Source organism: Ictalurus punctatus, chromosome 15 (genome assembly GCF_001660625.3).
Source record: "Ictalurus punctatus breed USDA103 chromosome 15, Coco_2.0, whole genome shotgun sequence".
NCBI lineage: Eukaryota > Metazoa > Chordata > Actinopteri > Siluriformes > Ictaluridae > Ictalurus > Ictalurus punctatus.
The window spans coordinates 8,900,001-8,922,500 of NC_030430.2; the positions used below are offsets into that span (position 1 = coordinate 8,900,001).

Consider the following 22,500-nt stretch of genomic DNA (forward strand, 5'->3'; position numbering starts at 1 on the left):
TTGATATAAAGATAATGTGTGTAAATACAGTAGAACTCATTTAAAAGGAAGAGCGCTGCTGCATTTACCGCTGACACTGCAAGCCGCTATGTTGATTTGACATCGGTCCATAAACAGGGAAGGAATTCATAGTTGAGAAGACGACCCCGAGTTCACGACTGGGAATTTTAAGCTGAGGCGGTGTCTTCTTATGCTTTTGCTGGACAGCGATTCGGAATTACAGGTTTATAACCAAATGCAACATGGAACCAAAGTCCCACTGCACCATTCTCAGCAGGTAGTGGAACAGTATTGTGGGAACCAAAGGAAAACATACAGCAGGAGGTCACTGAAAGAAGTCTAAACCAAAAAATATGCCTCTTCATTATAAAATAAATCTTAGTGCTGCTCATGATCACATTTTTCCCCTTTAAGTCCAAAAAAAAACAAAACCCTTCCTTCATGGTAAAGTTTAAAAAGCAGACCAGCGAGGTCTCGGACAGTGCGCTTTATTTCCCTCGGTTACTGCATTTAGCAAAGAGAATCTTTTTAAACAACACGGGTCTGATTAGTACAAATCTGTGATTGTGATTATAAATGTTTCTGTGTTTACAATATTCATATGTTTAAAAGCTCAAGGTTTAGCATGATTATTATGTGTAATACCATGTGTACATTACTGCCATCCTCATGCTATAAACACTTGAGTTCATGGTGCAGAACAGTACTGGTGCAGGACAGGGATGAGTTTCTGTATGTGTGTGTGTTTCTACAGAAAGAGTAGAGCCGCTCAGCACCATGGACAGGGACACACACACACACACACACACACACAGCACTGAGTGAAAAAGCTGATGGACTTGTCCTGTACTTTGTGTGCTACAATTTTACTACATCTACTATAAACACTTATATACAAAATATAGTTAATAACTTCACATGTTAACATTGCTCCTGTTATATTTCTATTTCATTTCTACCTGACTATTCTCACTATCACACTGCTGTAAAACTTTATTTCCACCATAGGGGATTCATAAGAGCTGATCGTATCTTATCTTATTTTCCTACCATTTTAATGTAAAGTTCTCTGAAGTAAATGCTATTTCTCATGTAAAGATCCGGATAGTGAGAAAACTCAATGTTATTTTATGATTTAATTGAATGAATTTTATGATTTAATGAGTGAATAATATGCACATAAAAGCAGACTGTGCACCACAAGCCCCAAATTTATGAGCCTGTCTAATTAATAATCACCTTTATATAGGTGAACGACAAGGAAAGCCTAAAAACTGTTACGTTTTATGATGAATGTTAAACCATTTTCTAAATGTATTTAGACTGCATTTAAATAAAAACTAAACAGAAAACAGGATTTAGGATTTCTAATAAACAATACAAAAAAGAAGTAAGGAAAGTAAATGAGTGTGCGCATTTAAAAAGTGAGAAGGACGCCATAATTCCTTGTAGCGATTATTTTCACAGGACGTGAGGCAATGGCGTACCTTCTGGTTGCCTGCGAGCGGAAGTGACGCCATCGCGTTTGTTTCGGAAGCGAAACGGCGTCAGATTTAAACGGACTGTAAATTTCAGGTGAGTGTTGATGGAATTATTATTTATTATAATTTGTTTACTTGGTACACATCGCCAGTGGAAAAAAACAGCGTTTTATCTTCTCATGGATTCAGTGTTTAACTGACTGTATACAGGAAGACTGATGTTAAACTAATTTTTAAAGTTTGTTCGCTAGCTAAGCGGCTAATGCTAGCAGCAGCTCTATAGCGACCGTAAACAACAACAACACCACATCTGATTTAATTTATTATCATAAAACTGTTTATATTTACAGTTTAGTCCTTACTATAATAATGTTATTAATTAGCTAGCATTTTCTAAATATTTTTATCAGGAAAAAAAATGAAATCTATAAAACATTCCTCTTACGTCACATGTAGTCAATCAGATGAGACACTTTGATTTTGGACACAAATGAAAACACTTCCATGGTCAAGAAAGTGTTCTCCTTTAACCTTCAGTGTGTTGTTTGTAAATAACGTACAGCTGTGTGTGTGTGTGTGTGTGTGTGTGTGTGTGTGTGTCTGTGTCTGTGTCTGTGTTTGTTTCAGATGAAGCAGACAGTAGCAGGACGCTGAGATCATGTCTGAGAGCCGGCAGACGCAGCGAGGTGATAATGGAGCTCGTGACAGGACGAGACGCAGGGATGGTGGACTGAGTAAAGCGTCTCTACATGCGTCTCACCCTCACACCGTGACGCGCTCCACTCAGGGGGATCTGCAGGAGATCGGCAGGTCATTGTAATGACTGGAAAGAGAGACAGAAACATAAATCACTGCACTGAGCACACTGACGTCATTCTCATTCCAGGCTGAGAGAGGCGATTGGTCAGCTGCAGACAGAAGGGCGGGGCTGTGACAAAGAGGAGGAGCTGAGATGGAGGATCAACCAGCTGGAGAAGGACAAGCTCGAGCTCAGCTCCAAGTACAACCAGGAGGTGATGTGTCCTCAGGAGCATGTGACTCATTTACACAACATGATGTACACGCATACAAGAACAATTTCATTTTGCTTTCGTTCTGCTTTGATGTGGGTGGAGCTAGATTGTTTTTTTTCTCCCATGCACCTGGGAAACTCATTCAAACATGAATGCTCATTGCAGTGTTTTCAAAAGATTTGTCTCTGAAACTGACAGTTTTACTCTGTTTTGTGTGGGTGTGTGTAGGTGTCAGATTACCAGGCTCAGCTCACTCGCTGTCGTGCCCTGCTGGAGAAAGGAGAGGCTCAGAGACAGACACTGGAGTATGAGCTCGCTGTGGTGAAAAGAGATGCAGCAGCTCAGAAAAGTCACTCTGAGGATAAGATGGCCGGCCTGATCACACACAACCAGCAGCTAGAGGGTACTGTGCGTGCGTGCGTGTGTGTGTTTGTGTGTGTGCCTCAATGGGGACATGTGTCATAGGGCCTATTATAGTTTAGCTCTGTTATATATGTATTGGTGTGTCTGTAGGCCTCAGTGCAGAGCTGCATCAGAGGGCCTCTGATCTACAGAGAGCTTTGGAAATCACTCAGCAAGCTCGATATGATGATGAGCGGAGCCTCCAGTCGGAGCTGCGTGAGAGGGACCATCTGATTCACAGCGTTAGCACAGAGAGAGAACTGCTGCAGGAGGAGAACAGACGCCTGGACACACTGTTGCAGGTACCCTGTGTGTGTGTGTGTGTGTGTGTGTGTGTGTGTGAGAGAGTGAGAGAAAGAGCTAGAGATTGGGGGCGGGGGGTTCAATTCAACTAGCTTTTGAATTTCTGTGTGTGTGTGTCAGGAGCAGAAAGACACACTGCAGGAGCTGAAGGACAGGATGGACAGTGTGCAGAGGGACAGAGAGCGAGATGCCGAGGAGCTCAGAGTGAGGACTGCTGAGCTGAGGAAGAGTATGGAGCGTGAAGAGAGGATGAAGAAGAAGGTGGAGGTGAGACATCACACACACACGCACACACACGCACAGAAGATTAAGTGCTACCATATTGTTAATGTTCACATAATTTGTAGTAAAGTGTATACAATTGTGTGTGTATGCAGATGGCTATACAGAGAGTAAAGGTTCTGGAGGAGAGTGTGGAGGCAGAGAGAGCTGCTCACCTGGAGTTCAAGGTCAGCGCTGAAGTCATTCAGGTACTACCATGCCTCCATCACTGGAACTGACTGACACATAGACCACACCTACTCTTTGAGACTGATGGATACAGAGGCCATGCCCACTCTATTCATTGCACAATAACAGTTATGTACTTTGTATTCTGTGTGTGTGTGCACATTTGTGCGCGTGTGCGTGTGTGCAGCTGCGTCTTAGGGATGTGGAAGCGGCTCTGTCAGTAGAGAAGAGGAATCAGGCCGAGGCTGCATCCAGTCTGGAGCTGCTCAAAGACAAGCTTGGAGAAGTGGAGAGAGCACACACACGAGAGAGACAGCGCGCTGACAACACACAACACACACTCACACTGTAAGGGTCACACAAACACACACACTCACACTGTAAGGGACACACACACACACACAATCACACAGGTAACACACCTGTACATGACATGAGCTGGGTGCTGTAGTGTGATGTTTATTAGCACACACACTGATGTGTGTTTCATGTGTATAGAGTGAAGCAGGAGTACCAGTACTCTAAAACCAATCTGATTGACCAGCTGGAGAAAGCCAAGGCCGCCTTGGCTGATCTGATTGGTCAGATGGAGCAGGAGAAGGTGGAGTCAGCTAAGCTGATTGGTCAGATGGAGCGGGAGAAGGCGGAGTCAGCTAAGCTGATTGGTCAGATGGAGCGGGAGAAGGCGGAGTCAGCTAAGCTGATTGGTCAGATGGAGCGGGAGAAGGCGGAGTCAGCTAAGCTGATTGGTCAGATGGAGCGGGAGAAGGCGGAGTCAGCTAAGCTGATTGGTCAGATGGAGCGGGAGAAGGCGGAGTCAGCTAAGCTGTCAGTTAGACTGCATGAACAGGAGAGAGTTCAGATGGAGAGAGGGCAAGAACTCAACCTGGTACATACACTCCTCTATTTACTGTCTCTCTCTGTCTCACTCTCTGTCTGTCTCTCTGTCTCTCTCTCTCTCTTTTTGTCTCTCTCTGTCTCCTTCCCTCCATGGCTGTGTTCTAAATCACAGTGTGCACTACATGTACCAGTCACTGTATTGGCACAATATTTATTACTGTATCATGGCTGTGTGTGTGTGTGTGTGTGTGTGTGTGTGTGTGTGTGTGTCTAGGTCCGGAAGAGGCTGGTATTTGTGGAGAAAACATATGAAGGTCTTCTCAAAGAAATTGAGCAGCTGTTACTCCATCATCACCACCAGCACCAGGGGGCACCACCCATCAACACTACTGGTGTGTGTGTGTGTGTGTTTGATATCATGATGTAATAAGAGAAGGAAACAGATTACTGAGTGTGTGGGTGTGTGTTTGATATCATGATGTAATAAGAGAAGGAAACAGATTACTGAGTGTGTGTGTGTGTGCGTTAGGAGATAAACAGAACCCGTCTGCTCTGATGGACCTCTTGAGAAGAGAGTTACACCGCTATCACACAGAGGTAAGGTAACAATCACTTGGTTGACAATAATAGTTAATAACAATCACTTCAGAGCTCACTCTGTGTGTGTGTGTGTGTGTGTGTGTGTGTGTGTGTGTGTGTGTGTGTGTGTGTGTAGCTGAAGGACTTGGTGAAGGTGGTTGAAACTCTGAACAAAGAGAATAAAGACAAAGATGAGATCATCGCTGACCTGAGGAGACACATACAGGTGTGTGCGTGTGTGTGTGAGGATGTGTGGGTGTGAGTGAGGGGCAAACTATTTTTGCTGACTGGACCATTGCACTCCCCATTCACGGCATAGACAGTAAAAGTGTACCTACGTCCGCACATAGTGTTGGTAAAGAAACAAGAAGTCTGTGGTTATGCAAGCCTGTGAACCCCCGGCAGAGTCCTCCAAGAGTGCCCTGCAGAATGCCGTGTTGTTTGTCTGTGCCTATGAGAAGATGATTACGTTGCTGCTGCATTCGCGGTACAGGTTCAGATTAGCTGGCAAGCACGGTATTGTAAGACATACAAAGAATTAATGATATGGTCAGTGGTTTTGGTGATTTTTACAACTCGTTTGTTCCATGTGTCAAGTGCAAGTGGAGAAACTTGATTGACAGGCAAGTATGTCCTCACTGGTGGGATGTTGGTGGTATACAGAGCCTGGCAGCCTTAAAATTTTACTGCTGGGGTCTTATGTAAAAATCACAGACCACACCTTTGACAGTCTGAGAGAGTGTGCGGTGATGCACATTAATGCTTACAGGCAGAATGAAAGGTAGTTGGAGAAAAAAAATCTGACATAACAATACAAAGAACTTGCAATCCTAGCAGGAGTCTTTGGCCACACCAATGCTCCTGATTTTATCTTGTCTCAGTGCATTGTAAGCCCAGCTCTCGATGCTGTGAAGAAAGAGCATGTGTAAGCTAGACTACATGACTGAAAACCAGAGCTGATCATATATCCTGTACTCCATTACCTGTGTGTGTGTGTGTGTGTGTGTGTGTGTGTGTGTGTGTAGGAATGTGAGGCTCGGTGTGTGTGTGTGAGTGAGGAGGCGGAGCGTCTACGTGTGTGCGTTGCCGACGCAGCAGAGCAAGCGCAGATGGAACTGCAGAGCATCACACGCCGCTGGGAGCAGGAGAGGGAGCAACACACACACTCCAAAACTCACATACACACACTCAGACAGGAGCATGACAGGGAGCGCCAGGTACACACAAACACACACACCTGATCAACAAACTACACACCCCAGGTCAGGTACACAAACACACACACACACACACACACTTACAAATGCAAAAACATATAAACCTGTATATAAGGAAGGTTATGTTACTGTATAGATGTGAGTATGTGTGTATGTATGTACCTGAGCTGTGATGTGTATTTTGTTGATCAGGTGTGTGTGTGTGTGTGTGTGTGTGTGTGTGTGTGTGTGTGTGTGTGTGTGTGTGTGTGTAGGAGAAGCTGACCTTCCTGCACACTCTGTACCAGCGGCTCCTCACTGGCTGTGTGATAGTAGCCCCGCCCCAGAGCATGATGGGTAGTTTTTCATGGGCAGAGCTTAGTATCATGCTACAAGAGCAGGCAGACGCGCTGACCTCTGACCTCAGCTCAGCCAATCAGAGGGTGAGAGGGTACACATCAGTCCACTGTGGGCGTGTCCCATAAGACACACCCTAGTCACTATATAGGTTATGCTGTGGTGATTGAACATATCAATGATATTTAATACCTGTGTGTGTCTGTTTGTTAGATTGAATGTTTAGAGAATGTGTGTGAGGGGAAGGAGGCGGCGCTGACAAGTGTGTGTGAGCAGCTGAAGCAGAGAGAGGAGAGCTGGATCAAACAGAGAGAGGAGCTGGACACACAACACACACATATGATCAACAAACTACACACCACAGCTCAGGTACACACACACACACACACACACACGATCAACAAACTACACACCACAACTCAGGTACACACACACACACACACACGATCAACAAACTACACACCACAGCTCAGGTACACACACACACACGATCAACAAACTACACACCACAGCTCAGGTACACACACACACACACACACACGATCAACAAACTACACACCACAACTCAGGTACACACACACACACACACACGATCAACAAACTACACACCACAGCTCAGGTACACACACACACACACACACACACACACACACACACACACACACACGATCAACAAACTACACACCACAACTCAGGTACACACACACACACACACACGATCAACAAACTACACACCACAACTCAGGTACACACACACACACACACACGATCAACAAACTACACACCACAGCTCAGGCACACACACACACACACACGATCAACAAACTACACACCATAGCTCAGGTACACACACACACACACACACACACACACACACACACACACACACACACAATCAACAAACTACACACCACAGCTCAGGTACACACACACACACACACACACACACACCTGAACAACAAACTACACACCACAGCTCAGGTATACACACACACCTGAACAACAAACTACACACCACAGCTCAGGTACACACACACACACGATCAACAAACTACACACCACAGCTCAGGTATACACACACACACACACACACACACACCTGAACAACAAACTACACACCACAGCTCAGGTATACACACACACCTGAACAACAAACTACACACCACAGCTCACCAGAGTGTGTGTGTGTGTGTGTGTGTGTGTGTGTGTGTGTGTAGGATCTGAAGAGTCGTTTGGATCACACTGAAAAGAGTCTCCGGGTTTCTGAGCGCTCTCACTCTGCCCTCCAACAGGAAGTGACTCGCCTTCAGGAGCTGGTGCGTGTGTGTCGCCGTGATGATGCGTCCCTCCTGGCAGCATGCGCTATGCTGGCGGGGTGTGTGTGTGCGATGCACGGCCGCGTGCGTGCACTGGTGTGTCAGAAAGCCCTGCTGCAGCAAAGCGTGTGTGATTCTGAGTCTCTCCAGCAGGAAGTGAGCGCTCTACTGCATGCGCTCAGTGACCCCAGGGTTGAAGGTCAGAGCGGGGTCAGAGGAGGTGTGTGGAAGTTTAGAGTGCATGTGATTGCTGTGATGGCCGCCCTTCGTCTCCTCACTCTGTACAGGAACACAACCACCCTGCTCAGAGTTGGTGGAGGAGTGTGTGTGAGAGAGCTGAGGCTGAGCAGCACACACACTGAGGAAGAGGAAAACCAGAGAGTGATGAAGATGCTCACATCCTCACAGCTGTGTGTGATCTTACACACCTGCATGCAGGAGGTGCAGACAGAGCTTCAGAGAACCGGTGAGACACACACACACACACACACACACACACACACTTTTTTTTTCTGGAGACCATCAAATCACATGGACATAACCAGTAACAATATAAACATCAGTACTGTACGTGTGCGTGTTTGTGTGTGTGTGTGTTAGAGCACAGTGTCTTAGCGGCCGCTCGTTCCAGCTTCACTAAGCTGATTGAGAAGCTGCTGCCTGAGTCAGAGTCAGGTTGCTATGGTGATGTGGGGTCTTTGGCACGGCATCTGGGTCACGGATTGAACAACCTCCGCAAAACACACCCTCTCCCATTGAGACATGACACCAACAAGGTAGCACACACACCTACACACACACACACACACACACACACACATATATACATATATACATATATACATATATACACACACACACACACACACACGTACATGTATAGTTGCATGTTTATTAACTTGTGTGTGTGTGTGTGTGTAGGTCATGGTCTCTGCCCTGCAGCAGCACTTCCTGGTGTTTACTCAGCGTTTACACTCCACTGAGGTGGAGAGGAGAGACCTGAGGATCGAACTGTCACGTATTAAACGCAGAAACACACACACTCACAGTGAGACGAAGGACAACACACACACAGTGGGTACAGCACACACTCCCATCCTCACAATGTTTTTCAAGCTATAGTGATGGAGTGTGTAAACTTGTGTGTGTGTGTGTGTGTGTAGTGGTGTGTGCCAGTGCAGCAGTTCCGCAGTGTGTGTGAGGAGTTGAGCTCGGCTCTGCAGAGGGAACAGCAGGCACAGTCTCTCCTGCATGAACAGGCCACACAGCTGCAGGAGCTCGGTGTTACCATGGAGACACATACCTCAGAACAGCTGGAAAAAGACCACACACTCGCTCAGGCTGTACAGGTGTGCGTGTACACACACAAACTCACACATGCATACTTGCTCAGGCTGTACAGGTGCAGACACATACACTCACACATGTGTTGAGTGGTTCTCACTGCTGGACCAAGTGCTTTAGTTCACGACAAACATTGTAGAACCGTGTGTGTGTGTGTGTGTGTGTGTGTGTGCTTAGAGTCTGTCTGATGTGAAGGCGGAGCTAAAGAGGAAAGATCAATCTCTACAGTTGCTAGGGAAACGGCTAAGTCAATCACAGCAAGAGAAACAGGAGCTACAGCAGAGCATCAACAGAGCGGAAAACACACTGCGCATGGCAGCTAGGTAACATGCGCTCACGCACACACACACAGTGTAAAGCAAAACTTACTGTGATTATTTCATATTTAACAGTTGTCTCTGTTGTGTTGTCTGTGATCACGTGTGGTGTTTGTGTATGTGTGTCAGGAGTAAAGAGTGTTTATCGAGCTACATCATGTCAGTGGAATGCAGATTGAGAGAGGTCAGTAATGTTTAGATCTGTTTATTATAAAGACTTTTAGCATCTGTATTATTATTTATTTACTGTGACATGACGAAAAGAGTATGTTATTTTAATTCGAAGTTTGGGTTTTCCAAATGTCTCGTCATCAAAAGTAGCAAAAACGGTCAAAAAGTCTACACTCAACATCCACTTTATTAGGAACACCTGTACACCTGCTCCTGTATGCAGTTACCCAAAGTCTTGTAGATACAAGTCAAGAGCTTCAGTTAATGTTCACATCAGACATCAGAGTGAATAGTCTGATCTCTAAAGTGTGACTTTAACCGTGGTGTGGTTGTTGGTGCAAAATGGGCTGGTCTGAGTATTTCAGAAACTGCTGATCTCCTGCTTGGGATTTTCACACACAGCAGTCTCCAGAGTTTACACAGAATGGTGCGAAAAACTAAAAACATTGAGTTTGTGTGTGGCTGATGGGTAGAGAGGTCAGAGGAGAATGACTAGACTGGTTCGAGCTGCCAGGAAGGATATAATAACTCATATAATCACTCTTTACAACCGTGCTGAGCAGAAAAGCATCTCAGCATGCACAAAATATCAAACCTTGAGGTGGATGAGCTACAACAGCAGAAGACCACATCAGGTTCCTCTCCTGACAGCCAAGAACAGGTAGATGGTGATAACTGTGATGGGTTGACAGGTGATGAGTGATGTGTGTATAAATCACAGAGATGTTCGTGTCTTCACCATGTACACACAGTCCTCACACTAAACACTGCATGTGTCCTACACACACCTCATATTAATACACGCTGATTGTTCTGATCTGTGTGTGTGTGTGAATAATGAACAGCTAAAGGATCGTCTCCTCCTCTCTCACGCCACATCCTCACGAGAAGACTTCATCTTGCACTTACCCACAATGCACCAGGACACACAGGGCTTGGAGCTGGACAGTGGAGGAGTGGAGATGAAGGCGTGTCAGGTGAGAGAGAGATTGAGTTATTGGATCACTTCCTGTTCCTGCATCACTGCTTTATTACTGTATTCAGCACACCTCAGTGTGTGTGTGTGTGTGTGTGTGTGTGTGTGTGTGCTTGTGTGCAGGCTCTGGTGCGCAGTTTTACAGACGTGTATGAGTTAGCGTGTAGTAAGATGGTGTTTCTGGAGAGAGAGATCTCCTCATATCAGTCGCACATCGCTGCTCTGAAAGCAGAGTTACACGAAGCCTGCATACGAGAGAACCAGTGCTACGTGAGTTTTTTATTATTTTTATTATTATTATTATTATTATTATTATTATTATTATTATTGCTGTCTCTGTTTGGGATCCAGTGTTAAATGTCAGAATACTCACCCCGTGTTGTATAAGACGAGGCTCCGCCATGGCGTCTGTGTTAATGATGATACCACGTGAGTATTAACAGGAGCGTAGTGTGGGTGAGTGTGTGTTGATTGTCTCTGTGTGTTTATCATCAGCTAATCGGATGTACTGACACGCTGGCTCCTCTTTCTGAAGCAGAGGGGAATTGTGGGATACCAGCTCTCAAGCCCACTGGTGTCGCAGTGAAAGATGTCCCCAGAAACATGCACACACTCCAAAATAAGTCCACTGTTCCACTGAAGAAGAGCAGAAGTGTGAAAAAACCCTTCAAAATCTCCACAAGTGCCTCAAAACCATCAACATGAAAAAGCTCTGTTCCCCACTGAAATGCATTTTGTACTAAATTGTACTTTATTGTAGATTTTGCATTTTAGAAAATAAGAGCGATTGTTTTATAGTTGTCTGTCACTGCTGCTAATGACTGCTAGAAATAAACTATTAAACAGTCAAGACTCTTTCTGTAAAACACACAAATAGAAATATACAGAGTTCATAAGGACATTGCATTACATACGTTCCTCAGTACAGAACAGCTTCAACTCTTGCTTCAGGTCCTTCCACAACATTTCTATTGGATTAAGGTCAGGACTTTGACTTGGCCATTCCAAAACATTAACTTTATTCTTCTTTAACCATTCTTTGGTAGAACGACTTGTGTGCTTAGGGTTGTTGTCTTGCTACATGACCCACTTTCTCTTGAGATTCAGATCATGGACGGATGTCCTGACATTTTCCTTTAGAATCTGCTAGTATAATTCAGAAATCATTGTTCCATCAAAGATGGCGAGTCGTCCTGCTCCAGATGCAGTGAAACAGGTCCAAACCATGACACTACCACCACCATGTTTCACAGATGGCATAAGGTTCTTATGCTGGAATGCAATGTTTTCCTTTCTCCAAACATAACGCTTCTCATCAAAATGTTCTATTTTGGTCTCAAGCATCCACAAAACATTTTTCCAATAGACTTATGGCTTGTCCATGTGATCTTTAGCAAACTGCAGAAGGTCAGCAATGTTCTTTTTGGACAGCAGTGGCTTTCTCCGTGCAGCACTGCCATGCACACCATTGTTGTTCTGTGGTGTTCTGATGGTGGACTCATGAACATTAACATTAGTCAATGTGAGAGAAGCCTTCAGATGCTTAGAAGTTACCCTGGGTTCCTATGTGACCTCGTGGACTATTCCATGTCTCGCTCTTGGAGTGATGTTTGTTGGTCTCCACTCCTGGGGAGGGTAATAATGGTCTTGAATTTCCTCCATTTGTACACAATCTGTCTGACTGTGGATTGGGGGAGTCCAAACTCTTTAGAGATGGTTTTGTAACCTCTTCCAGCCTAATGAGCTTGAACAACTCTTTTCTGAGGTCCTCAGAAACCTCCTTTGTTCATGAACTGATACACTTCCACAAACATGTGTTGTGAAGATCAGACTCTGATAGCTCCCTGTTCTTTAAATAAAACAGGACGCTCACTCACTCACACCTGATCATCATCCCACTGACTGAAAACACCTGACTCTAATTTCACCTTCAAATCAACTGCTAATCTTAGAGGTGCACATACTTTTGCCACTCACAGATATGTAATATTGGATCATTTTCCTCAATAAAAAAATTACCCAAGTATAATATTTTTTATCTCGTTTGTTTAATCAGGTTCTTTATCTACTTTTAGGCCTTGTGTAAAAATCCTTTTTGGAATTTATGCAGAAATATAGAAAATTCTAAAGGGTTCACAAACTTTCAAACACCACTGTGTTTCTGAGAGCAACACGTGGATAAAATTGAAATCATCAAGCACAATAAAAAAAATACACAGAACACACACACACACACACACACACAGAGTTTTGATCCCAAACAGTTTTCTTCTTTTACCCTGCTAGAAAAACAACAGAAACCTTCATAGAATTTGTAATGGGTTTTAATGGTTAGCTGATGGTTTGTAATGGTATTGGTATTGGAAACCATTAGAATTTCTCTGATAGTTGCTATTGTTTTTTTTTTCCATTCATGCAGCGTTATCTGGTGTCACTGTGATGAAGTGCATCCAAAACACAGTCGATAATAAGAAAAAGGAAATAAAAATATATATTTATATAACAAAGAGGAATGTCATTTCTATAGACATTATCATTAATAAAAACGAGATAAAGCAAGCATACAAAAACAAACCAATATTCCGCAACGCAATATTTTTGTCCTCTTGACCTTCCGTATAGCGTCATCCGTTACGAGAGGGGTTGCGCATGCGTAGTGACATGTTCGGTACATGGAGTTGTTAGCTGGTTAGCATGTTGTCTTTTTTGTTAACTATATTTTAAAACATGTCTCCAGAGCTGAATGATTTCCTGCTTTAGACTCGGCGGATAAAAATTCTGAAACATTATTCTACATTTTTTATGACGGCAGTTTAACAGAAAGAGAACTACACACGCGGACAGAATGAATCAGTTTGAGACGTGAGTTAGCCTTTAGCCGCGTATTACTATACACATCACTAATGTACACGCGTTTTATGTACACCACCACCATTATTATTATTATTAGTATTAGTATTGATTTATTTATTTGTTTGTTTATACAGTTTGAAAGAGGAAGAAGCAGAAGAGAAGAGGAATGTGACCGATTCTGAATCTGTGAATAATAACAATAATAACCGGAGAAAGGTGAATATTTACATTGTATTTACTTCACACACTGTTGTGAAAGCATGAAATGATTTTTTTTGTTATTGAAATATTCACTCAGAGGAGAAATGATCCTGATTTGTTCAGTCAGGCGACCAATCAGAAACCAGAGCAAAGCTACGTCATCAAATAACCTGCGTTCGAGCTGAGTTCAGTTTTATATAGAATCACACCGAGAGTCGACTCCGGATTCAACTCGACCCTCTGCTGATTCATTCCTGTGTGTGTGTGTGTGTGTGTGTGTGTATATGTGTGTGTGTGTGTGTGTGTGTGTGTGTGTGTGTGTGTGTGTGTGCGCGCACACGCGCATGCAGACAGTAACCCCAGCTCCAGGTGAACATCCTCTGCAGTATAACTACACGTTCTGGTACTCGCGCCGGACCCCCAGCAGACCAGCAAACACACAGAGCTATGAACAGAACATCCGACAGATCGGCACCGTCGCCTCGGTCAGTGTGTGTGTGTGTGTGTGTGTGTGTGTGTGTGTGTAGTGAGAAATAGACAAAAGCAGCATTACAAACTTATTTTGTTAAGGGATGTATTTAGCTGTCATTTTGTATAAGTGTGTAAATAGTGTGTGTGGGTGTGTGTGTGTGTGTGTGTGTGTGTGTGCGCGTGCACAGGTGGAACAGTTCTGGAAGTTCTACAGTCACTTGGTTCGTCCTGGAGATCTGACGGGTCACAGCGACTTCCACTTGTTCAAAGAGGGAATCAAGCCCATGTGGGAGGTTTGTGTGTACATGTGTGTGTGTGTGTGTGTGTGTGTGTGTGTGTGTGTGTACGCAAAAGTTTTGAGACATTTGGCTCAGTGCCCCGCCCATAGCCTCACCCGGAGGCACGCCCAGCAGCAGCACAGTGACATTTCTGTAGTTATACAGATTTTGTGTGTGTGTGTGTGTGTATAATCTCTGTATGAGTGTATATAACCTGTGTGTGTGTGTGTGTGTGTGTGTGTGTGTGTGTGTGTGTGTGTGTGTGTTAGGATGAAGCCAATAAGAATGGAGGCAAGTGGATTATCCGGCTGCGTAAGGGTTTGGCGTCGAGGTTCTGGGAGAACATTATCCTGGCAATGTTGGGAGAGCAGTTCATGGTGGGAGAGGAGGTGTGTGGCGTCGTCGTCTCCATTCGCTTTCAGGTCAGAGTTCAGCGCCGCCTCCCTTTTTTGTTTATTACCAAATAAACTTATAATGTTCTAAACACTCCTCTGTGTGTGTGTGTGATGCAGGAGGACATCTTGTCCATTTGGAATAAAACAGCGAGTGATCAGGTGACGACGTCACGCATCAGAGACACACTACGCCGAGTCCTGAACCTCCCTCCTAACACCATCATGGAGTACAAAACACACAACGACAGCCTCAAGTATGTGTACACACACACACACACTCTCTCACACTCTCAAACACACAGAGTGTATATTTGTCTCTGATCTGGTTGTTTCTCTCTCTCTGTCTCAGGGATAACTCCAGCTTCCGCAACACAAAGATCGCTGTGTGATGACCACACACCCACACACACACCCCATCAGGAAGAGGCTCCACCAGTCTACAACATTCCATTCCTGTGGAAAAAATTTTTTTTTTTCCTTTTAATGTAAAATATAATAAATGTGTTTGCTTACAGTCCTATGTGTTCTGAGAATTGTTTTAATAACGCACAATAAAGCACACCGCGTGTTGGCGATGGTGCGTGCAGGCGAGGGCGCGTGTTGGTCAGCGGTGTTCTCAGCGCTACACTTGCTCTTGCTGAGAGAACGTAGATGGAAGTGATGAACACTGAACCTTGACCAGCTTCTCTTCTACTGAACACTTCATCTTCTCTGTTTATTAAGTCAAAAGTCCCTTAAGCACTGTGCTGCACAGGGTTCTCCTCCCTCTGCTGCACTGGGTTCTGCAGCGGTCAGTGTCACTGTCTCCGGTGTGTGATGTCGTTGGTTTGAGTCTCTGTGGCTCATGTGGATGGGCGTTGCCTCTGGGTTGAGAGGTTACTGGTTTGAACCCCAGCCAGGACTCCAGGAGGTGAGTGTAGACAGTTCAGGAATCAGAGGAAGGATGAGTGATGTGGGGGGTGTAGGACGGCCGGAGGGCGTTACCTGGCGGGGGGGATAATATCTGGGCAGCTGCCACCCCCAGAGTCAGAACCTGAGAAGAAAGGAGCTTAAAGAGAGAGGTTCGACTTAGTTTTCCATAATATAGAGGAAAAAACCTATGACTCTCACTTTTTCTGCGATTCTCCCCCAGCATTTACTCCAACCACCTGTTCCACTCCACATCACTCATCTCATCCCACTCCACTCTTCTCTACCAAGTGCTGGGAAAAGCTAGATTTGAGCCAGTAGCCTCTGAGGCACAGAGGCGAGGCTTTTACCACAAGGCCACCAAATCGCACACCAATATGCGGCTCTCATAGCGCCTTTGTCTTTCACAGTGACACCTGCAGGGCAAAAAAACCCCAAAAAGTCTCTTTAGTGTCCTAAACTCCGTAAAAAAAAGAAACATCCTCTCATGTTCAACTGCTTTTATTTCCAGCAAAATTCTTAACGTGTAAATATTTGTATTAATATAAAAACATTCAGTTTAGACATAAACTGAAGAAGTTTCAGACGTTTGAGGAGCAGAAATGGAATAATGAGTCCCTGAACAAAGTGGAGGTGGAAATCAGAAGGAACAGTCAGTATCTGGTGGTCTCCAGCTGCTTCAAGTACTACAGCGCATCTAACCTCATGGACTGCACCAGATTGGTCAGTTCTTGCTGTGAGATGTTCCTCCACTCTTCCAAGAAGGCATCTGCAAGTTCTCCATCACGTCTGGGGGGACACATGGTTGCATGTAATTTTCCACTGTGAGGACGATCAGCTGTCCTTCCTGTCTCCCTGTAGCACTGTCTTAGGTGTTTTACATTAGAGACATTGCCGTTTATTTCTCTGGCCACATCTGCAGTCCTCATGATTCCCTGCAGCAGGTCACGCAGGTGAGCAGGAACCCTAGACATCTTTCTTCTGGTGTTTTTCAGAGTCAGTAGAAAGGTCTCTTTAGTGTACTAAGTTACTACTACTATATTGTAACTGACATTAATCACCTACCGCCTGTAAACTGTTTGTGTCTTAAGGACTGTTCCACAGGTGCATGTGCAATACTTGTTTGTGGTTCTTTGAACAAGCATGAAAAACATTGTTCAAACCCATTCCAATAAAGATCTGTAAAGATTATTCTGATTTTACAAAATGATCTTTAAAATACAGTCTCCTGAAAAAGGAATGTTTCTTTTTTTTGAATTTATATGATCATTTTTTATTTAACTTCTTTTTATTCCATTTTAACAAGTGCAGCCGTACAGTACAATTAGTAATTCAGCAATATAGCACAGGTATACAAGTCTTACAGGGCAGTCCATGTCTTCCAGTATCCTCTCAGTGTCCACACATATTTCCCCCTCATGGGACAAAATGGTAAGTACGGAGTTACAACCACCAAGACAGTAAATAGATAAAAAAATCAATCAATCAATTAAAAAAGACAAAAATAGAGGCACAGTATTAATGAATAAACAATAGTGATGTGTGAATAACATCAACATGGCATTCAGAATTAGATAACAAAGAGAATCTACTCCGACTCCTACAACAAATCACATGAGAAAATATGAGATGATCGCGGCCTGTTTAATTGAAAATATTTCTGTTTTTAGTTGTAATTTTGCAGTTATATATTCCATGTAATAAACATCCTTCACCCTTTCCCTCCATTGTGATGTCATGAGGGGCTACGGCTTCAGCCAGGAGACTGTAATCATCTTCTTAGCTATTAACAGCAAAATTCTCAGTAAGAATGTCATATTATTGTTCTCCACCTCCTCCGGAGGTAATCCCAATAAATAACAAGATGGTTCTAAAGGCAGTTCTATATGTAAACATTTTTTAATTTCATTTTGTATGCTTTGCCAAAATTCTGTTAATTTTGGACAGTCAAAGAATATGTGTGTATGGTCTCCCACCAGGCCGCAGCCCCTTCAACATTGATCTGATTTGTCTCCAAATTTTGAGGTAACAAGGGGAGTTCTGAAAAATCTCATCTTGACTTTCCATTCAAATTCCCTCCAAATGGGGCTGTTTGTTATTTCGTGTCCCTCTCCGCAAGATAGTGCCCATTTTTCATCTGGACTGATGGTATTCATCTCCAGTTCCCATTTTTCCTTAATGTCCAAACTATCATCCTTTAGTTCTTCTTGTAAGATGTTATATATGTGTGATATGATCTTCTTTTTAATGGTTCTTTTGATTATTAACATAAAAAAAACATTCTATATCGGATGCCGAAGTGCATAGTTTATCCCATTCTTTGTGTGTCTGTAAGTAATGCCTTAGCTGCAGGTATCTAAAAAAATCATGGGCTGCCAAATTATATTTATGTTGGAGCTGCTCAAATGACAATAGGACTCCTCCCTCAAATAACTGATCTAACATAATTAGACCATTTTCTTCCCATTTTTTGAACCCGGCGTCTAATTTGGATGGGAGAAAGTCAGTATTGTGTTTCTTCATTGTTCTAGAAATGAGTGTGGGGAGTCTTAGCTTCTTTCTCACACTTGCCCATATCTTTAAAGTGGTTTTAACCCATTGATTGCTTTTTTTTTTTTACTTTCCAAATATCTTGGTGCATAAATGGAACTGTGTCTAGAGGGACAGTGGAGCATTGACTCTGTTCCATCCTGACCCAAATGGCATCTTTATCTTGAGAAATCCAGGAGACCATTTATCTAAGCTGGGCTACCCAGTAGTAGTTTTTCAAGTTAGGAAAGTCTAGGCTCCGACTATCATGTTGAGGTGTTTTATCTTCCGCATCACTTACCCTCTGTTCGACATTCGTCACCTGTTGTTCCAGTTTCGCCGTACGTTCCATCACATCATTAAGAGTGGATTCTACTCTGGATAGGGAGGCCTTTGTGTCCTGTGAAGCTTCCATGTGTTCCCTCCTTAAATCACGCAGTTCTGTAAGCACCGCCGCCATGTCTTCTTCCCTGCATGTTTCACCCGTGTTCGGAGACAAGTCTGGTTGGTCTCGTTTATCGTCTTTTTTAGTCGTTCTGCCTTTCTTTCCTGCATCTCTTTTTAAAGTGGACATTGTGCTTTTCGCATTGGGTTGTTAATTATTTAAAGTTAAATTGGAGTTTGGCTACTTTATCAGGGTGTCTTCCCTGAGTAGGGGAGTCAGGCTGCTACTCCTCTCATGGCGTCACTGGAAGTCGAATTTATATTATTTTAAAACTGTGCTGTATAAAACATGACGGTGAGACACAACTAGAATCAATGCTTCCTCCATCTTGGATTTTCTCAATCTGCTCCGTAGTTCAGCAGTCAGGGCGCTGATCAGGGAGGTGGACATTTAAAGGGCTGTCTCAATCGCAAAATCCTTCCTTTGCACTGGAATGTTCGCTCCCTAAAACATCCCACAAAGCAACGCAAAAACCAGGGAGCGCCAATGCTCAGTATGCTCCCTTACTGAAAATAACGCCATGTTTTCTGAAGCCTCTCAGCTCGGAATAAAATGGTGAATGAACTCTCAGCCAACTTCCTTCTACAAACAAACAGCTTGTTATCGCTGTTGTGGCTCAAATGATTACTTATGTTAGCGATTTTGAACTTTATTTGACGTTAGTGCCCTGACTCATGTACACCACATACTGATTCATCATCTAGGGAGCTGCACGAGATATGGCCGAAGTCAATGGAACGAAAAGTGTCGTGACCGACGTTTAGACAGTCACCATACACAAACTCAAGAGGATAAAAATATCATTGAACTTAGTTTGCTTTTGTATCAATTTCCGTGAATTATCTCGTTTTTATTATTAATAACGTCGGTAGAAATTAACTTCCGTTTTATTATATGGTTATATATTTTATTACCTTGCTATGATGATCGGGTGTTTTGGATGCACTTCCTCAGACTGACACCAGATGGCGCTGCGCGAATGGAGAAATAGAAGGAGAAAACTTTGGGATCAAAACTCGAACTATCCAGTTACTCTGTGTGTGTGTGTGTGAGTTAGTCTGTGTGTGTGTGTGTGTGTGTGTGTGTGTGTGTGTGTGTGTGTGTGTGTGTGTGTAATTGATCCTAATTCTTCTTTTCAGAGGACTGTGAGGAATGAATGCTCAGAGATACGGAGAGAAAGAATGATGACACTGAAAGAGAGAGAAAAAGAGAAAGAGAGAGAGAGAGAGAGAGAGAGAGAGAGAGAGAGAGAAGAGAAAATCACATGACTCATCTTTGTGAATTTTGAACGTGTTTTTTAGACACTTCACTGTGTTGGTTCAGATGTACTGCACGCCCTCTACAGTAACAGACACGCCCTCTACAGTAACAGACACGCCCTCTACAGTAACAGACACACCTCTACAGTAACAGACACGCCTTCTACAGTAACAGACACACCCACAGCAGTAACAGACACGCCTCTACAGTAACAGACACACCTCTACAGTAACAGACACACCTCTACAGTAACAGACACGCCCTCTACAGTAACAGACACACCCACAGCAGTAACAGACACGCCTCTACAGTAACAGATACGCCCTCTACAGTAACAGACACGGCCTCTTCAGTAACAGACACGCCTCTACAGTAACAGACACACCCTCTACAATAACAGACACACCCACTGCAGTAACAGACACACCTCTACAGTAACAGACACGGCCTATACAGTAACAGACACACCTCTACAGTAACAGACACGCCCTCTACAGTAACAGACACACCTCTACAGTAACAGACACACCTCTACAGTAACAGACACGCCCTCTACAGTAACAGACACACCTCTACAGTAACAGACACGCCCTCTACAGTAACAGACACGCCTCTACAGTAGCAGACACGGCCTCTACAATAACAGACACACCCGCAGCAGTAACAGACACGCCTCTACAGTAACAGACATGCCCTCTACTAAAACAATTTTTGTAGTAATTTTTAATAAACATCACTAACACAGGGCCTGGTGATATTGTTCCTCTCTGGCAGAATACAGACACATTCTTACATAACAATGAACAATAACGCAAACAACATTTTAACAAATTTAAAGTTAAGTGTAACGACAGTTTCTCCATTTTAACTCACTGGTCTCACCCACTATGATTATTCCAACATAACATCACCTGAAACATCACACATACCCTCTGGAATGAACTGACTCCTTTACCATTAAACACACACTGTGTGTGTGTGTCTCACTCTCTCTCACACACACTCTCTCTCTTTCACACACACACAAACACACAAACATCAGAACAGCAATAATCCCACTGAAATGTATCAGAGTATATTATATACATAACAATATTCAATGCAGTTTGTTAATCTTACCTGTTAAGATTAGATAACAATATGAATTCCGTTAGTGGAGTGTTTTTGCTTCACCTGCACTGATATACACACCTCTACAGTACAGCGCTGAGAGCTCCTCCTAGTGGCCGGACGTAACCCTGCTACCCCAGCAGATGGCATCAGTACAGTTTTTACACTAGTGAACTAACTAAAAAGAAATAACTAAAAATATATATTTTTTCAAAGCAACATGAATGAATAACATGAATGAGAAATAAGATCTTCTGTTTGATATCCATGAGAGCAGAGTATTTTTGTGAACACAAGATCAAAAAGTTAAACAATAAAGAATTTTTCAAGAATTCAAAGAATATGAGCCTTCTTTGCTCATATTTACCAAGGGTGCTAATATTAGTGGAGGGCGCTGTAACTCGACTGTAATGTTCGACGCACATGAATAGAAGAGGGCTTTGGCTGAATGCGCATCCTGATGACGTCACATGACACGTCTCGTCCCGAATGTGAGGAAAATCTGCTGTAATTTAGGAAAATTGCAAAATCCTTTGAATTTTCTTGATTTTGCATTCATTTCTGTGATCATGAAATCCTAGAGGATGATAAATACACTGATAAATACACACACACACACACACACACACACTGTGAAGGGGCGCTGCTGAGCTGCCAATGGAGTAAGACGCAAAGTTGGAGGCTCCTGCTGATTTCGATTAAAATTGTAATTAACTTGTGCTTTTCAGTCATACAATAGATTTTGACTTATTCTACTCTGTTTTTTGTTTGCATATTTAACTTTGTAATATGTTAAAATGTCTGGGAAAAACACGAAAGCTCGTAGTACTATTCAGACACAACTGAGGCCTAGTGTTCGCTACGACAGCTGTGAGTGAATCGTCTTCTTCCCCTGAATCCGCCTCGCCGTGCGGTGACTCAGACTTCGACGCCATCAGACTCGAGTTGCTGGCTTCGCTGAGGAAGGACATTGCCGATATTTTTAAAAAGGAACTCCGGGTGACTCTCGGGGATGCGCTGTCAACTATCAAGCTTGACCTGCAAGCAGTGAAGCCACAGCTGGTTAGTGATAAAGGTGCTACCAATGCTACCATATCAACACTGAAAGGTACTCTTGGGGAAACATCCGGTGCACCGATGATCTAGCTCAGATGAAGAGTACTATCTAGTCTCTCACTGCTACCATAACCAAGTTAGAGAATAAATGTGAGGACTTGGAGTCTAGGTCTCGGCGCAATAACATTAGGATAGTGGGAGTTCCAGACGGACCTGACACCTGTACAACTGCTGCTGTAGCGGCCTTG

General features: G+C 43.6%; 2 protein-coding genes across 4 annotated transcripts; both read left to right on the forward strand.

Annotated features, from left to right (window-relative positions):
- Positions 1-1,476: 1,476 nt before the first annotated feature.
- On the forward strand, positions 1,477-11,595 carry LOC108276378 (coiled-coil domain-containing protein 171). Of its 3 annotated transcripts, none has more exons than XM_053686153.1 (24): positions 1,477-1,575; positions 2,109-2,291; positions 2,368-2,494; positions 2,723-2,897; positions 3,008-3,198; positions 3,320-3,466; positions 3,577-3,669; positions 3,837-3,997; positions 4,148-4,538; positions 4,764-4,881; positions 5,019-5,086; positions 5,205-5,294; positions 6,094-6,285; positions 6,540-6,707; positions 6,835-6,990; positions 7,839-8,403; positions 8,538-8,713; positions 8,859-9,011; positions 9,101-9,286; positions 9,459-9,604; positions 9,728-9,782; positions 10,615-10,746; positions 10,869-11,015; positions 11,241-11,595. In XM_053686153.1, exons 2-24 carry the CDS (start codon positions 2,140-2,142, stop codon positions 11,448-11,450), a joined length of 3,999 nt encoding a protein of 1,332 aa, XP_053542128.1. In that variant the 5' UTR covers positions 1,477-1,575; positions 2,109-2,139; the 3' UTR covers positions 11,451-11,595. The 3 variants fall into 3 exon arrangements, with proteins under 3 accessions (XP_053542128.1, XP_053542129.1, XP_053542130.1); XM_053686154.1 differs by having other exon boundaries at positions 7,914-8,403; XM_053686155.1 differs by having other exon boundaries at positions 11,097-11,378.
- Positions 11,596-13,374: 1,779 nt separating this feature from the next.
- On the forward strand, positions 13,375-15,457 carry eif4e2rs1 (eukaryotic translation initiation factor 4E family member 2 related sequence 1). Its single transcript, XM_053686497.1, has 7 exons — positions 13,375-13,607; positions 13,733-13,814; positions 14,150-14,284; positions 14,459-14,563; positions 14,818-14,970; positions 15,061-15,197; positions 15,293-15,457. Exons 1-7 carry the CDS (start codon positions 13,591-13,593, stop codon positions 15,330-15,332), a joined length of 669 nt encoding a protein of 222 aa, XP_053542472.1. The 5' UTR covers positions 13,375-13,590; the 3' UTR covers positions 15,333-15,457.
- Positions 15,458-22,500: the final 7,043 nt, after the last annotated feature.

Excerpts from the sequence above, each read along its gene's own strand:
- eif4e2rs1 (XM_053686497.1), top strand. Across the intron at positions 14,564-14,817 it reads GAATCAAGCCCATGTGGGAG|GATGAAGCCAATAAGAATGG; the intron begins GTTTGTGTGTAC and ends TGTGTGTGTTAG. Across the intron at positions 15,198-15,292 it reads ACACACAACGACAGCCTCAA|GGATAACTCCAGCTTCCGCA; the intron begins GTATGTGTACAC and ends TCTCTGTCTCAG.
- LOC108276378 (XM_053686153.1), top strand. The coding sequence starts at position 2,140 with ATGTCTGAGAGCCGGCAGACGCAGCGAGGTGATAATGGAGCTCGTGAC. Across the intron at positions 5,087-5,204 it reads TACACCGCTATCACACAGAG|CTGAAGGACTTGGTGAAGGT; the intron begins GTAAGGTAACAA and ends GTGTGTGTGTAG. Across the intron at positions 6,708-6,834 it reads TCAGCTCAGCCAATCAGAGG|ATTGAATGTTTAGAGAATGT; the intron begins GTGAGAGGGTAC and ends TCTGTTTGTTAG.